The sequence below is a fragment of the Aspergillus puulaauensis genome, chromosome 3 (assembly GCF_016861865.1).
Source record: "Aspergillus puulaauensis MK2 DNA, chromosome 3, nearly complete sequence".
In the NCBI taxonomy this organism is placed as follows: domain Eukaryota; kingdom Fungi; phylum Ascomycota; class Eurotiomycetes; order Eurotiales; family Aspergillaceae; genus Aspergillus; species Aspergillus puulaauensis.
The window spans coordinates 2,757,653-2,771,758 of NC_054859.1; the positions used below are offsets into that span (position 1 = coordinate 2,757,653).

The following is a 14,106-nucleotide window of genomic DNA, read 5'->3' on the forward strand; positions in this document are numbered from 1 at the left end:
TTCGCAATCATTGAGCGACAAGCCATCCTTGACTGCATAATTCCCTTTCCTTAGCCATATTCACCGGAGGGAAACGAATCTATTTTGCACATAATGTCTGAATTGAATGCCGCGCAAACGCGCCAACAGCTTCAGCAGCTTGAAAAAGAACATGGCGACTTGAAGTCGCAACTTTCCATCGTTCGAATCAGCGAGCCGATTTTCTCGCCAGAGGAAGATTCCACAGGCTCGTCTCCTTCAAAACGCAGTTCAGATGTTTCTGCCGTTGATGCCCCGTCGCCAGCGTCCCTTGAGGCAGATCTGACACATTACAAGGTACGGAGAAAGCCGGCAATCCGGAAAGCTGCAGCCTTCTAACGTCATATAATAGGAACTGTTCTCGAAGCTGCGGTTTTCTTATGTCGAACAAGTGACAAAAGAGAAATTCTTACGTGCAATCGTAGGTGATCCGCCTCTTGTTGTGGGCCATAATGAGAACGTGGAGTTGGAAACACAATTGGCGGAGGTAAAGGCGGAGCTCAAGGCGCGTAAAGAGGAGGTTCGGTCAATGATAGAGGAGATGGAAAAGATGTCTCGGGATCTCGCGACTCGTAAGTCCACTCGAAGGTGATGCATGTTTTTTGTTCTTCGCCAGAGGTTAGGCGGAGTATGGCGTAAGAAAAGCTCTAACGCAGTCTCACCATATCAGGCTACAAGAATGTCCAGCTGCAAATGGCCGAACTGGCTACACTTCCTGAATCGATTGAAAATCTCGAGTCCACCATAGCCGCGTTACGGGCGAAGCAAGTTGCCAATTCGAACACGTCGTCATCGCAGAATCTCCCGCTTCCCGCAACGTTGTCCCTATTGGAGGAACGCGAGGCTGAACTTGCAGCACTTAACCGACAAATCGCCACAGCACAGAATGCTTTACCGCGAAAGACTCGAGAGGCTGAAACTATGGAGCGGGAGTTAAATATACTAGAGCGGCGCAAGTCAGAGGCTATAATGCAAGCGCGAGAGGCTCAGAGAAAGAAGCAAGAGGGCGAAAGCGACGGACTCGAAGAAGCAGGAAGATGGTACCGGAGTGCGGAAGAAGCATTGAAGAAACTCGTGGGGGTCGAAGGATAAGGAGCGTTTGTAATGATTTATGATGACTGACATATGGGGGTGGGGTTCGGCGTTCTGGCTTGCTTTAAACTTGCAGTACACAATACGATAAGGGGCTACGGTTATTTGATGATAAGATAATAGATCTAAGATGGAAGATTGGGTTTCGAAACTGAGCCGTGGGCTAGCTAATTGTAATATTTTTAAATTCGTCAAAATGCAAGGTCGTACAACATTATACGCGATGCTGCAGTGACATCGAAGCCCCGTGGATATATTTGTCCGTAACGAAACCCGTCCATACTCCTATTTTTGATAATCTACTCCTCGTCCTCCTCAGCCTCGTCATCACCACCGCCAGCAGCGGCGGCAGCCTTCTTGCGCTGGACACGACCGGGGCGGCCACCACCAAAGGGAGAGGTGAGAGAGAAGTCGATGTGCTTCTGGGAGTCGAGGCGGACCATGTAGGAGGGGACGTTGACGATCTGCTTGCCAACACTATTTCAAATTTGTTAGAACTTCCAAACAGCAGTCTTCTTTAGGGTGTCTGCATACCGGATGTGGCGCTGCTTGATCAGGACACGGGCGTGGTGGATAGACTTGGCGAGACCAAGCTTGTACACGCAGGTCTGGAGACGACGCTCCAAGAAGTCCTCGACACGAAGGGCAAGGACGTAATCGAGCTTCATGCGGGACTCATCGAGCACACCGATGCGGACCAGACGGCGAATCAAAGCGTTACCTTCGAAAAGACGCTTGGGGTCCTTCTCGTCGAGGGTGAGCAGCTCACTAAATGTTCGAATTAGCCCTGTCTTCTCATCTTCCTCATGAAGACCCAATGGTCACATACCGAGCAGCACGACGAATCTTGGACAGGGTAAGCTGGACACGCCACACCTCACGCTTGTTGCGCAGGCCGTACTCGCCGACAACCTTCAGTTCCGAGTCACTAGTAAAACCAGGTTAGGAACATGAACACACGACATAAACAGAAGCACGCTTCTGATTAGTGGCCGGAGAGTACTAACAGACGAGCCGACTCGAAAGCTATACAACGTTAGTTCATATATTCAAAATTTTGGGAGTGTTCTTTCCGTGCTCTAATGAGGGTACTTACGACGACGAGGGACCTTGTAGGTCTTGGAGTAGACGCGACTGCATTGTAAAATCGATAATTAGATGAGTGCACTCATAGTGTCGATATCCAAGTGTTGAATACTCACGGGACGGGGGCCATGACTGCAGATTGCGCGTTGTCGCGATGGTTGTCGAATACTGAGCTGGACGATTTCGATAAGTTCAACAGACGGGGAAGTCATTTTGAAGATAGCCGAGCCCGTGAGCGAAAATTGTGGGTCGAACTCAAATGCGGCTTAGTGTGTAGGGTCTAGCCCTGCGCTTGGCGGGTAGCACACATCCCAACCGCGATACCATCCAGAGGGCGGCAGATCGGAGGACTTCTTCGTTTTCGACAAGTTTCAACCTCATCGCCAAAAAACCGTCACAATGGGTCACTCCCACGGTCTCCGCTCCGGCACCCGGGTATGTTGCGGCGATATCGAATTTATACGCTTTTCCTACGGTCTCTAACGATGATTTCAGTATGCTTTCTCTCGCGACTTCAGACAGAAGGGTCAGATCCACCTCTCGACCTACCTGAAGACCTACCGGTACGACGAATCCCTCCTCAAATATAGGACATGGAGAATTTGGGGCAACAGAGACTGATTGTGATAATAGGGTCGGCGATATTGTGGACATCAAGGTCAACGGTGCCGTTCAGAAGGGGTCAGTGAATTTTCCTCCCTCCCGAAAGCATACAACTGCGGCGAGTCCAGCCTGGCTGGCTTTCGATTGAAACCGATAATTGAGGAGCGTCGTTTGCTGACAATTTTGTTTCTTTCGAAATAGTATGCCCCACAAGGTCTACAACGGTAAGACCGGTGTTGTCTACAACGTCACCAAGTCCTCCGTCGGTGTCCTCCTCTACAAGGTCGTCGGCAACCGCTACCTCGAGAAGCGCATCAACATCCGCATCGAGCACGTCAAGCACTCCCGCTCCCGTGAGGATTTCGTCAAGCGTGTCAAGGAGAACGCCGAGAAGAAGAAGCAGGCCAAGGAGCAGGGTGTCCACCTCCACCTGAAGCGCCAGCCTACCCTCCCCCGTGAGGCTCACACCGTCGAGGGTTCCGCTCCCGAAACCATCACTCCTCTCCCTTACGACACCCACATCTAGATGAAACGGAGCGATCGGTGCAGGTTGTTTGGTGTTTTCTGGGTTTTACACCTCCAAGTGTGGAGTTCAAATTTGTGACGAGAAAATCGAAGGGCTCTCGGAAGCAGCACATCTGTATTTTGTGCATAGATTCCCCTGAATGAAAAAGACTTTCAAAAAGCATTATCAATTCCTTTGATTGCAGACTGGTTGGCATGTGTTTGGGACCCTGGCGGTAACTCCTAGGTCCCTAGCACTGCGGCGAAACCTTGGAGAAAAACATCATTATTGACTACGTCGCATAGTACATGGATGAGGCGAAGGGGTTGCTCCATTGATTAGATACCGCATCGAGGCAGTGCTTATCGGTTTATCACCAGTGCCAGCCACGTTCACCCAATGTGCTCCGCCTCGAATCCTTTTTTTTTTTGCCAAATCATAGTAGTAGACCATTTTCCCAGGCCAACAGTTCTAGACCACTTCACAACAAATACAAAGGTGCAGTGCCATGTGCTACCTCGGTGAAGTTTGGACGAGATCAACCAAGAAATGGGGGCGGAGGCTTATACCTATCATCTATACCCTTGCCCACTCTGTTTCGCTGGCTCCTTTTTGTTCCAGTCAAATCGCCATGAAACAATCGACTCTGGCGGTGTATGATCCATTCGCCCGGGTAGTAGTTCACTGCCTCTATGGAATGTCTCGGCATAGCACACCGTAGAGTTCGTTCATGGGGTTATGGGAGCCAAAATCTCGAGGCAGCCAACAGGAGATTACCCCGTGCGGGCTGGATATCGTAAAACCTCCGAAAAGACTGGTTTATGCGGGTATTCCCGGGCATTTTCAAAAGCCAATACACCGCTGCAGTTTCAAGCTTCCATCGGATTTCCTGGCAGTCTTGTCAGTTGTCGTGGAATCGTAGAAGATGGTGTGGGCCGTGGCTGTGCAGTGTTCGCCAAGACCTCCCAGCTTCGCAGAGCCTCAAGGAGTCAAGCCCTCCATTTGCAAAGCATTAACCACGTCTAATCCAGTTCATCGGATTTTGTGCCAACTCATTCGAAGTCAAATACGGTTACACTGCTATCAGTCACGTCGCATCGCAGCAGTTGATTATTACGGCTTGTGGAATAGTTAATTTGAGGCCCAACGCAGACTGTTCACTCGTGGCGCAAAAGCTAAGGCGGCAGGCAAGGCAGCTGCCAGCGAATATCCTGGTTGGTCCTCTCCTTTTTCGAGGAAGTGCCTCGTCAGATCCGACCATTGCACGGCCTCTTCACCGGTGTAAAAGGGATACGAGCGACAAGGAGCCAACGGGACGAGAGACGAGTGGCTGCTTGCAACCGCCAGCGAAATACTAGTAAGTGGTTGAATACTACTTACTCATCACTCTACAAGCACTCTACAATAGGTGGGAAGCAGTGGCATCATTTCTGCCGCGGCATGCGAGCTTCCTGCTGCGAACGTGGGCCGAAAAATTATCGTCCGCAGCAGCTTTAACTCAGCAGGTCTAGATGCTCCAAAGCCCGTCCCTGAACCAGGGTCTACGTATTATCAGGAGTATGTGGCAGTGTGGGACTTTGATCCAGAAGCAACTACGGGCTGTCCTGGCAGGTCCAGCTGCGCCCTTCTCTTGCTTGTCATTATTCTACTCTATATGGTGTAGTTCATGCAAAATGACATCATGCAACAAGCTCCGGCTGCCCCGAAGTCAACCTTGGAACTTTACAGCAACATGTCCAAAGCTCCATTGCCCTTTATATATATATTCTTCTTACTATTGCCCAGTTCGACTTTGGGCACATTGTTTTAACCCTTAGTGGATTCGCTACCATGCTGCCATTCGTCGTGGGGTCAGACGAGCTCCTTCAAGCCAAAATAATGGCGCGGGCCTTGGGGCAACGAACACACTCTTGCAGCATGGAGCACCAGGCCACAGTGGCAAAAAACGTTCTGCCAGACATGAGAGAGCAAGAGTTGAAACAAACTAATAATGATATTCAACGCCTCATAAAGGTATGCCAATGGTGGTCAGAGTCTCCACTCCCACCCCAACCCTCGAGCCCTAGTACTCCGGACGGTGGAGGTGGTTGTGGCTGAGCACACGCGGCTCTTGTCTCCTCTCACAACAGGCCCTTGGGAACTTCAAACTGGACGTACCTCCAAACGGACACTTGTAAATACCTAAATTAGATGACGTTGGGCAGCAAGAGTTCAACAGTTAATAATTGCTGAAAATCCTTCGGGAACCCGAGCCTGGGCGAACAGTTGCCCGGTATATGCGGCTTGCAGGTAGAGCAGTTTTCAGGCATCATGATGGCTCCAATGAGCAGACGAGCAAAGGCAATTGGGTAAACTAAGAAGAGCCCGGGAGGATGCAAAGACAGACACTGTACGGAAGTTCCCACCGCGTGCTGCAAGAGTCAGGTGCCTTGAAGCCTCACTTTCTCTAACTTAACTGCTAGCATTGTTACGTGCAATTTGAATGGGCAAAGCAGTATGACTGGCTACACAGCCAGCAACAGTCGCATCGTCGTCCTCAATACCTAGCTGTGATTGTTCCTATCATGTAGTCTTAAAAAGACGCCCCCCCCCTCTCTCTGACGAAACTTTGTTTATACCTTTTTTGTTTAGTTTCGAATTCCCACGACCGATCTGAGGCAGACATTGGGTATTGTTAATACCGGGCAAGCTGGAGTGGCATTTCACTCAGGTTATATACTGCCTTTAGCACCCCTTTGAAACGCCTTGGTCTGCTACTACTTTCTCACATTGCTTGCCACTTACCTTCCACGCTCGTTTCACTACGCCGGCAACCTTCTCCAGGTGAACGAGCGAGGAAGGACAGCCTCGTCTTTATATTTTTGCCCTTCGCTGACTGCCCCTCCCACCGACGCCTCGAATCTGCCTTACCACCACGCTAGGCTGTGCGTCTACGATCAACCCCGTCACCTACATTCCCACCATCGCAATACATTTCCTTCTACAGCTGTGCCACCAACTCTTCTTTCCTCTTCTTTCATACCTCGGATCCCAGGCTAGCCCGCTAAAGTTTGGCCTCATGGCGGGAAACGGACAACATAACCCCCCGTTCAACTGGTATGACGATGAGTATTTGAGGAGCCTCTTTTTGGACGTGGCCTTTCCTCCGATCATGGGCGGAGGCGGGTCGCAGACATATGAGCCTGGATCGACTCAAGTACAGCATGACCCTAATTCGATTCAAGACATCCAACCCGATCATCCCCAGTATCCCGGGGGTCCTCTGGCCCAGGGTTTCCCGGCTGGAAATACTCTGGGTTATCCTAATGCTCAGACGTCCCTGGGTGTTCCAGCGGCGTCCCCTTTGCCGCACGGAAACCCTCAGTTGAATCCAGCCTTCCAGAATGGTGCCTATCCGGGGCATTCAATGTATACTCGGCCGAACCAGACCACAGTTGGGCCTGTTCCGATGCACGAAGGCCCTCTCTTGGACCAGGGCTTCCAGGATGAAACTACTACTCATCGACAACCCAATATTCACCCGGGCCCTAACTACCCCACTGGGACGCTTAATTCCCCTCAGGCTCAATACGTGAGGCCCCTTCCCATAGATAACCTCATGGGCGGTCTGGTGACTGACTGCAACTAAAGCCAGGTGTTCCGCCGCAATTTACTACCTACCAGCCGATAGGCGATAGCCCCGGCCCCAACAACTTCAGGGCCTCGATCCCTTTTGAAGCCCAATCGAATGACCAGGGTGGTTCCGATAATAGACCGTATCGAGAGCAGTTCACTAAAATCTATAAGATGCTTGGGGATCTGTTGCACAGCAACGGCCCTTCTTTTGACCGCTCGCCTTGGAACCAACTGAGCATAGAGCTTCAAACAGCGTTGCTCATGGTCAATGAGGTCATCGACAACAGCCTCGGATCTGACCAAAGTGCGAATGTCGTTGACGGGCGATTTCAATGCCTTCTCTGCCGCCCAAACGAGAGAAGAGCTTTCAAGAACAAAGGCACATTCAGAAGACACGTCAGGGATCAACATCACCCAGATTGCCTCTATCATTGTGGCATATGCTACCCTTCGGATAAAGCGAAGTTTAGAAGAAAGGATAAACACCATGAACACATGAGGAACACACACTTTGGGCAAAAATTAACCAGGGAACAGCTGGCGGCTCTCACTGAGCACCTTAATCCACCCCTAGTCTGCGCACTTTGCCCCAGGGGTGTTGGGACGTGGGACGAGTTTTTCGAATGCCTTTGCCGACATTGTTCAATATCCAAGGGGAATAGGAGCCAAGGTGACAGTCCAGATAATGACGACAGCGACGGGGATGATGACGACGAAGGCCACAGACGCCATGGAGGTGCTCGCAATGGTCACGGTAATGGTCAATCGCACTTTTATCCAAATGGCAACGGGAACTCTGGCAACATGGGAAACGGTGGCCAGCCTCATCAGTTCGACGGATATCCGTTTGAGAGCTCTGGCGCCGGTAACGGCGCTGGCTCTTTTCGAAACCGCGATGCGGCGAACGGAAAGATTAGACCTTCGGACCAGGCTAATTCTCAAAAACCTGTCTTTGAAAACACTGCGACTAGATCAAACAGGCCTGGAATCTCACAGCCAAACCCGATTCTCCCAGGTACAATACACCAGAAAGAATCAAAGTTCAATGACCCCGGACTGTGGGTAGATGGATTCACTCATATTACTCGGACTTTCAACACAGAACTCGCTCTCCGCCCCAATAGCCTCAGTTGGAAAGGCCATGGAGATTTGGGCAAGCAGAACGGGGAGGGGCAGCTTGTTTCTGACAAACAGTCAGCATCATCACCAGTCAATAAAAAGATTCAGCAAGAGTTTCAACGATTAAGATTCTTCGAGGGCGTGTTGTACGAAAACCAAAAACAGGGGACTTTTCTCTCCTACTTCCACGAAACACTCGTTATCTTAGCCCCTGGTCGGCCTATCGCGTGGTCGATGCAAGGTATGACGAAACACATCGCCCCGTCCTTTATTCAACTTCCCACACCTGCTAACTTACATTCCATCCTAGATATATCATACCTGAGGGCTGAATTGAGCTCAGAGAAGCCGCCCGAGATTCCTGGCGATCACTTATTCTACCTAGCGAGAGGGAAAGATCATAGTACCTCTGAAGCGAACCTTGAAACGGCTAGGCGAGCATCAAAAAGGCGAGCACATTTGAAAGTTCGTATTCGGGCAATCGCTGGAGTCCTAGCTCTTCGTGCAGCAGTCTCCAAGACACCCGCCGCCACCGTCGAGAACAGTGAAGTTGGCAACGAAATTGACGACGCAGCTGACAACGAAGTTGGCCATGAAGCCAACGACGGCTGGGAACTCGGGATTCCATTTCCTCCACACGCGTCTCAGGAAGAGGAAATAAAGATTGTGACTTGGTTAATCCAAATGTTGGTGTTCCTTTTGGGAATGCAGTCGAAACCAAAGGTTTCTTTGATGTTGGCGGACGACTCGTTCGGGGTATCCTGGTTGACTTGATGCATTCTGTACTTTCCCTGTATCTTTATTGGGTTTCGCTTATCTTATTTTCGGGGATTTTTTTTTTTTTTTTTTGGTTCACGCATATGTAATGAGTATATGGATGTATTAATGATTAAATTGATTATGGTGTTGGCTCCATTATTCCACCGTTCAAGAGATGAGGGGTTTGGCATTTAAGCTAGCGGGGATAGGAGTTAAGAGTTCCCAAAGCCGAGGAGGATGACATAATCCACTCCTGAAGCTCGCTGGCCTTCCTATCGATAACGCGGGCGTCTGGACAGGTCAAATAATGATGGCCCCCGGAGTCGGAGAGTGTTGACGCCGCTGCATCTGTGCCTTGGCTACGTTGACTCGGATATGGCTCTTGCGATCTAATTTATAATATTTCAATAGTTGTACGCTCTGCTATAATTTGGCCAACCATGAGCTCTCCTCCTGCCCCTAACGCCGGTAGTAACCGACGAGACGGTTCCCGGCAAACAGGCCAGGAGGATACATGGCACCCTGCGAGAGCATGGCTCGAGGAAGACGAAGAGGAAGATGAAGAAGATGAAGAGGAATATGCAACAGAAGACCCTGATGAGGAGGACTACTTTATGCGCGAGATTCGGGAGACGGAAGATAGAGCTGACAACTATCAGCCCATTGACGAACATGACTGTATTTCAAACCATCTCCAACGGTTTTATATATGATTCCTGTATTTTCAGTGCTAACAGTCGACGGCTTGACAGCAAACAGAGGTCCTGGATTAAATTTAGGCGGCATACAAATCGAGTTCGCGATGGATGGAGATAACCACGCTGGCGGAGGTCATCCAGCGGGGCGACAGGCTCAAGGTAGGTCCCCGTGCAGGAGATAAAAGGCTGGTTATGTATCCCTAGACACTGATCATGAATAGTTTCTACTACACAGTTACTCGATTTACTGGCTTCCGGTGGCCTCGGGCATATATTTGGTCATCATGGTTTCCCCCGCGGTCCTGGGCCGGGTGATGACATTGTTGATGATGACTATGATGATTACGAAGAATATGGGATTTTGGGGTTGGGGAGGCGAGTTCCAAGAAGGAGGGGACCTCCTCAATATCCCAAGGTGCCGAGCGACGAAGGTTTGAAACTGATGAGGTCAGGAATATTTGGGGCAGATCCCAACTACATTGATGAGCGTGCGGGACGCAAGAAGACACTCGTGGAGAAGATAATGTGGCGGGAATTGGGGGTTGACGGGCAAAGTTTGCAAAGGAGCAAAACTCCGTCAATAGCGCAAGTAAGTACTGACTGATTTACGAATCTGCAAACAGTGGGGATGACCCATGTTCATTAAAATCATATATATATAGGGCCTTATCCCCGGCACAACCGCAGACAAGATTATTCATTACGACGCAAGGTGTTACTCGGGTCAGTTTTCTGATGATGGGAACTTCTTTTTCTCTTGCGCCCAAGACTTCAAAGTCAGAATGTATGACACTTCCAACCCCTATGAGTGGAGATACTACAAGACGGTGGACTACCCTTTTGGCTCATGGACAATCACCGATGCTACGTTGAGTCCAGACAACAAATTCTTAGCGTATAGTTCACTTCGCCATCTCGTTTGTCTTGCACCGACAGACCCGGATGATTCTTCAGATCCAACTGTTTTGGACCTTGCCTCATCGCCTGGAGGAAGAGTCGGGCGGGACATATTTGGGAGAGATGGGTTTGCCGTAGGTACACTGATCATGTCTTCGCTGATCCCTTTCTGATAATTCGTCTTACGTAGGTCTGGTCCGTCCGATTTTCGGGAGATGGCCGTGAGATTGTTGCTGGCACTGGGGACTATTCCGTGATTGTGTATGACCTTGAAACGAGGCAAACCGTCCTTCGCATACGAAATCACCAAGACGATGTGAATGCAGTTTGCTTTGGAGACAAGTCCTCGCCTCACATCCTCTATTCTGGGTCAGATGACAGTACTATTCGCATCTGGGATAGGAGATCTATGGGTGACAGACGAGAAGCTGGGGTGTTTATAGGACACACCGAAGGTTTGACGTACGTTGATAGCAAGGGTGATGGCCGATATGTTTTATCCAACAGCAAGGATCAGACCATGAAACTGTGGGACTTGCGCAAAATGACGTCTACAGCCAAATTCGACTCTCTTCAATCCACGAGTTATGGAACTGGGTTCGATTATAGGGTTGACCGTTTCCCATCAGACTTCTATTACCCGCACCCGGATGACTGCTCTGTTGTTACGTTCCGAGGCCACAGTGTTCTTAAAACTCTAATCCGATGTCATTTCTCTCCGCCCGGAAGCTCGGACTCTCGGTATGTGTATAGTGGTAGTCAAGATGGAAAGGTCTACGTGTGGAATCTTGACGCAACATTGGCTGGAACGATGGATGTTGAAAAAGCGACTGACTTTTCCCGTCCTCGCCCTCGTCGATTCCAAGGTCATATGGGTGGAAGCAACGGCAGGAAATGGCAAACCTGTGTGCGTGATGCCAGTTGGCATCCAAACGCCCCCGTTTTGGCAGGTAAGTCATTACACCCGCGTGCGATCCGGCAATGCCAACTAATAACTTGAAGCAACGTCTTGGAATGGCTGGGGCTCTGCAACAGGCACTTGTACGATACACTCTTGGAATGATGGGGCTCGTCGGGACGAGTGTGGACCGGAACTTACACATGGGGATAGCTATGATGCTGAACTGAACCATACTGATGCAGCTGAAAAGGCATTGAATGAACACGCCTGGCAGGATGAACAAGCGTGGGATGCATGGGAGGCAGAGCTATGAATCCGGCCAAGGCAAAACGAGGGGTTCATAGATTTAATTTTCAATTTAGGTAGTATCTATAAAATAGATCCGGAATTATCATTTCTAAATGAACCACCCATGGCTTGGGGGAATAGTAGATTTCCAAAATAGGAAGGCGACCGAACGTTCGGCGATATGTTTCTGCGGGGCCGGGTTTCAGCTGTCGAGGCGAAAGCGCCGAAGCTCCTTCACGCTTGAAGCTCATCATTGTCCCTGCTAAGTTCTCGCCTCGCGCCGCGCTTCCCTCGATCATCTCCATCCCCTACCAGCTCGCCTCGCAAGGGATTACTTTTGTGAACCGTCCCTGTGTCCCTGTAATCCTGTATTTCTTTTCAATTCTCCAATCCACTCGAGCACTGGCGGTTATCGTTCAGGGGACCTCATCAGCGCGCAAATCCTGGGAACCAGTATTCGGGGTACTCTAGTGACCCGACAGACGGCTTGGTTTCTTGTTCTCTATCTTACCCTTTCATCGCATGTGCTCTCACTGAGGAGCTTTGATCGAACCTGTTGTTGAGCTGTGCCCGTTTAACTTTCATATTGATCGCACTGCCCATCCCATTCTTCCTGTATTTGGACTCCACAAACAAGAGAGCACCCTGCTCTTTACCTTCAGAGCCATCATATTTCCCAGATTGGTGAAAACTTTGTTTCCCTTTGAAGCTTTGTTTGCTTCGGATTGTACGTATATTCAAGCTCTTTTCCATTTGTGTTCTTATTTGGGAGAGGTCGCATAGTGATCTCAGCACAATCCAGGGTGACCTGGTGTTACTACCTGACTACCATGTTAGGTCAATTTTGATGTTCTTTGTGTTGGCCAAAGATAATGATAATCACCTTGCTAATTGATGGCGTATGCCTGCAGACATGTACTTGTTCTATCTCCCCGAGAACTGAACCTGAAGACAAGAAAAAAAGAAACCAAAGACTGTATATTGATCAAAGAAATCAAGCAATCAATTCTTGCTTTGAGACCTCGAACTCAATCTAAACACGATGGCTACTGAAGATGATAACTTCGATATTGACATCTATGGAGACGGTAGTGGCTACAATGCCAATGACCAGGGGGATTACAAACAGGATGATGACATGAAGCAGGAAGACACGGACCTCATCCTTGATGCTCCGGATAACACTGAACACAAGGGCAACGGCTCCACAGACTCCGACACACTCCCAGAGCAACAGACCACCACAGCCACAACAACAACAAATGGTGAGAGTGTAACAGACACGAATACAACTAATCAGCAACAAATGCAAAAAGGTACAACGCCCCAGCAGGGTGTGAAACGCAAAGAATTTGACGATCGCCCTGTCGATCCTGATGCAACACCGGCTCTGCTTATTTCAGAACTACACTGGTGGACTACAGATGATGATATTAGGGGCTGGGTACGCGAAGCCGGGTGCGAGGATGAACTCAAGGATGTAACGTTCAGCGAGCACAAGGTGAACGGAAAGAGCAAAGGGTAAGTCATCAAGCTTCGGCCTCATTCCGCTCTTAATACTGATTCTCGGATCGTCGACAGTCAAGCCTTCTTAGAATTCACGTCCCTTCCCGCCTCCTCTGCGACTAAACATCAGATCGACTCCCTTACTACAACCGGCCAAAGTGGACGGAAGTACATGATCACCTACACTAGTCCTATGCCAAACCCGTTCCGCACGCTCCCCAAAGACAACCCGATGCGAAAAGATAACGCACGCGCATCTGGAGGATTCAATTCACCAAACCAGAACAACTTCAACTCTGGAATGAGTAATATGGGCGGCGGGGGCTTCCGCGGAGGCCGAGGTGGATACAATAACCGCGGAGGAATGTCGAACATGGGCGGCTACGTCAACCGCAACTTCCAGAACCCCATGGGCGGATTCAACAACCCCATGGCTGGCGGTGGATTCCAGGGAAATCCCATGGGGATGCAGAACTATGGGTTTGGCAATCGTGGAGGCATGATGGGCGGGAACATGCGCGGCGGACCGGGTGGGATGCGTGGTCGTGGCGGAGGCATGGCTGGTGCGCCTAACATGATGGGAATGCCCAACATGGGACCTATGGGCGGCATGGGAATGAATCCTATGGCTGGCGGTATGAATCCAATGATGGGCGGCATGGGTGGTAATATGGGAATGCAAGGTACGTAACTTCGAATCTCTAACCCACCCGAATTTTTTTGTTCATGTGGCTAGATATCTAACCATGCATTTGTCAGGTATAGGCGGCTTTCAAGGCCCAAACCAGGGCTTCAACCCGGGATTCTTCCCCCAGAACCAAGGCGTAGGTGATGGCTCGTGGAATCCGCACGGGACCAAGCGCAGCCGACAGGAGTAAACGATACAGTTTCCTCTCCCTCATATTCCCCATCCTTTTCTCACTCCATGAATGCCGTGCTTCTTGTTTGTTACATTTACAGGTGTGCCTGGGCGGTAACGGGACATTTTCCTGACTGGGTTATTTTGTATCTCACTGGTT

At 50.0% G+C, this 14,106-nt stretch overlaps 6 protein-coding genes across 6 annotated transcripts; 5 read left to right on the forward strand and 1 right to left on the reverse strand.

The window, feature by feature from the left end:
* Positions 1-93: 93 nt before the first annotated feature.
* APUU_31087S (uncharacterized protein) lies at positions 94-1,110 on the forward strand (the record flags this gene model as incomplete). Its single annotated transcript, XM_041702252.1, has 3 exons — positions 94-315; positions 371-590; positions 689-1,110. 3 exons carry the CDS (start codon positions 94-96, stop codon positions 1,108-1,110), a joined length of 864 nt encoding a protein of 287 aa, XP_041555056.1.
* Positions 1,111-1,409: 299 nt separating this feature from the next.
* On the reverse strand, positions 1,410-2,326 carry RPS9 (40S ribosomal protein uS4; the record flags this gene model as incomplete). The annotated part of the gene is made up of 6 exons (XM_041702253.1): positions 1,410-1,587; positions 1,645-1,878; positions 1,940-2,038; positions 2,118-2,136; positions 2,207-2,244; positions 2,313-2,326. The coding sequence occupies 6 exons, from the start codon at positions 2,324-2,326 to the stop codon at positions 1,410-1,412; spliced, it is 582 nt and encodes a 193-aa protein (XP_041555057.1).
* A 269-nt stretch (positions 2,327-2,595) lies between these two features.
* Positions 2,596-3,325, forward strand: RPL21A (60S ribosomal protein eL21; the record flags this gene model as incomplete). The annotated part of the gene is made up of 4 exons (XM_041702254.1): positions 2,596-2,631; positions 2,692-2,759; positions 2,830-2,877; positions 3,001-3,325. 4 exons carry the CDS (start codon positions 2,596-2,598, stop codon positions 3,323-3,325), a joined length of 477 nt encoding a protein of 158 aa, XP_041555058.1.
* A 3,037-nt stretch (positions 3,326-6,362) lies between these two features.
* On the forward strand, positions 6,363-8,812 carry APUU_31090S (putative C2H2 zinc finger domain protein; the record flags this gene model as incomplete). Its single annotated transcript, XM_041702255.1, has 3 exons — positions 6,363-6,875; positions 6,935-8,279; positions 8,349-8,812. 3 exons carry the CDS (start codon positions 6,363-6,365, stop codon positions 8,810-8,812), a joined length of 2,322 nt encoding a protein of 773 aa, XP_041555059.1.
* A 425-nt stretch (positions 8,813-9,237) lies between these two features.
* On the forward strand, positions 9,238-11,606 carry APUU_31091S (WD40 repeat domain-containing protein; the record flags this gene model as incomplete). Its single annotated transcript, XM_041702256.1, has 6 exons — positions 9,238-9,475; positions 9,550-9,654; positions 9,717-10,084; positions 10,158-10,526; positions 10,583-11,342; positions 11,395-11,606. The coding sequence occupies 6 exons, from the start codon at positions 9,238-9,240 to the stop codon at positions 11,604-11,606; spliced, it is 2,052 nt and encodes a 683-aa protein (XP_041555060.1).
* A 1,017-nt stretch (positions 11,607-12,623) lies between these two features.
* APUU_31092S (uncharacterized protein) lies at positions 12,624-13,965 on the forward strand (the record flags this gene model as incomplete). Its single annotated transcript, XM_041702257.1, has 3 exons — positions 12,624-13,102; positions 13,163-13,770; positions 13,847-13,965. The coding sequence occupies 3 exons, from the start codon at positions 12,624-12,626 to the stop codon at positions 13,963-13,965; spliced, it is 1,206 nt and encodes a 401-aa protein (XP_041555061.1).
* Between the last annotated feature and the right edge of the window lie 141 nt (positions 13,966-14,106).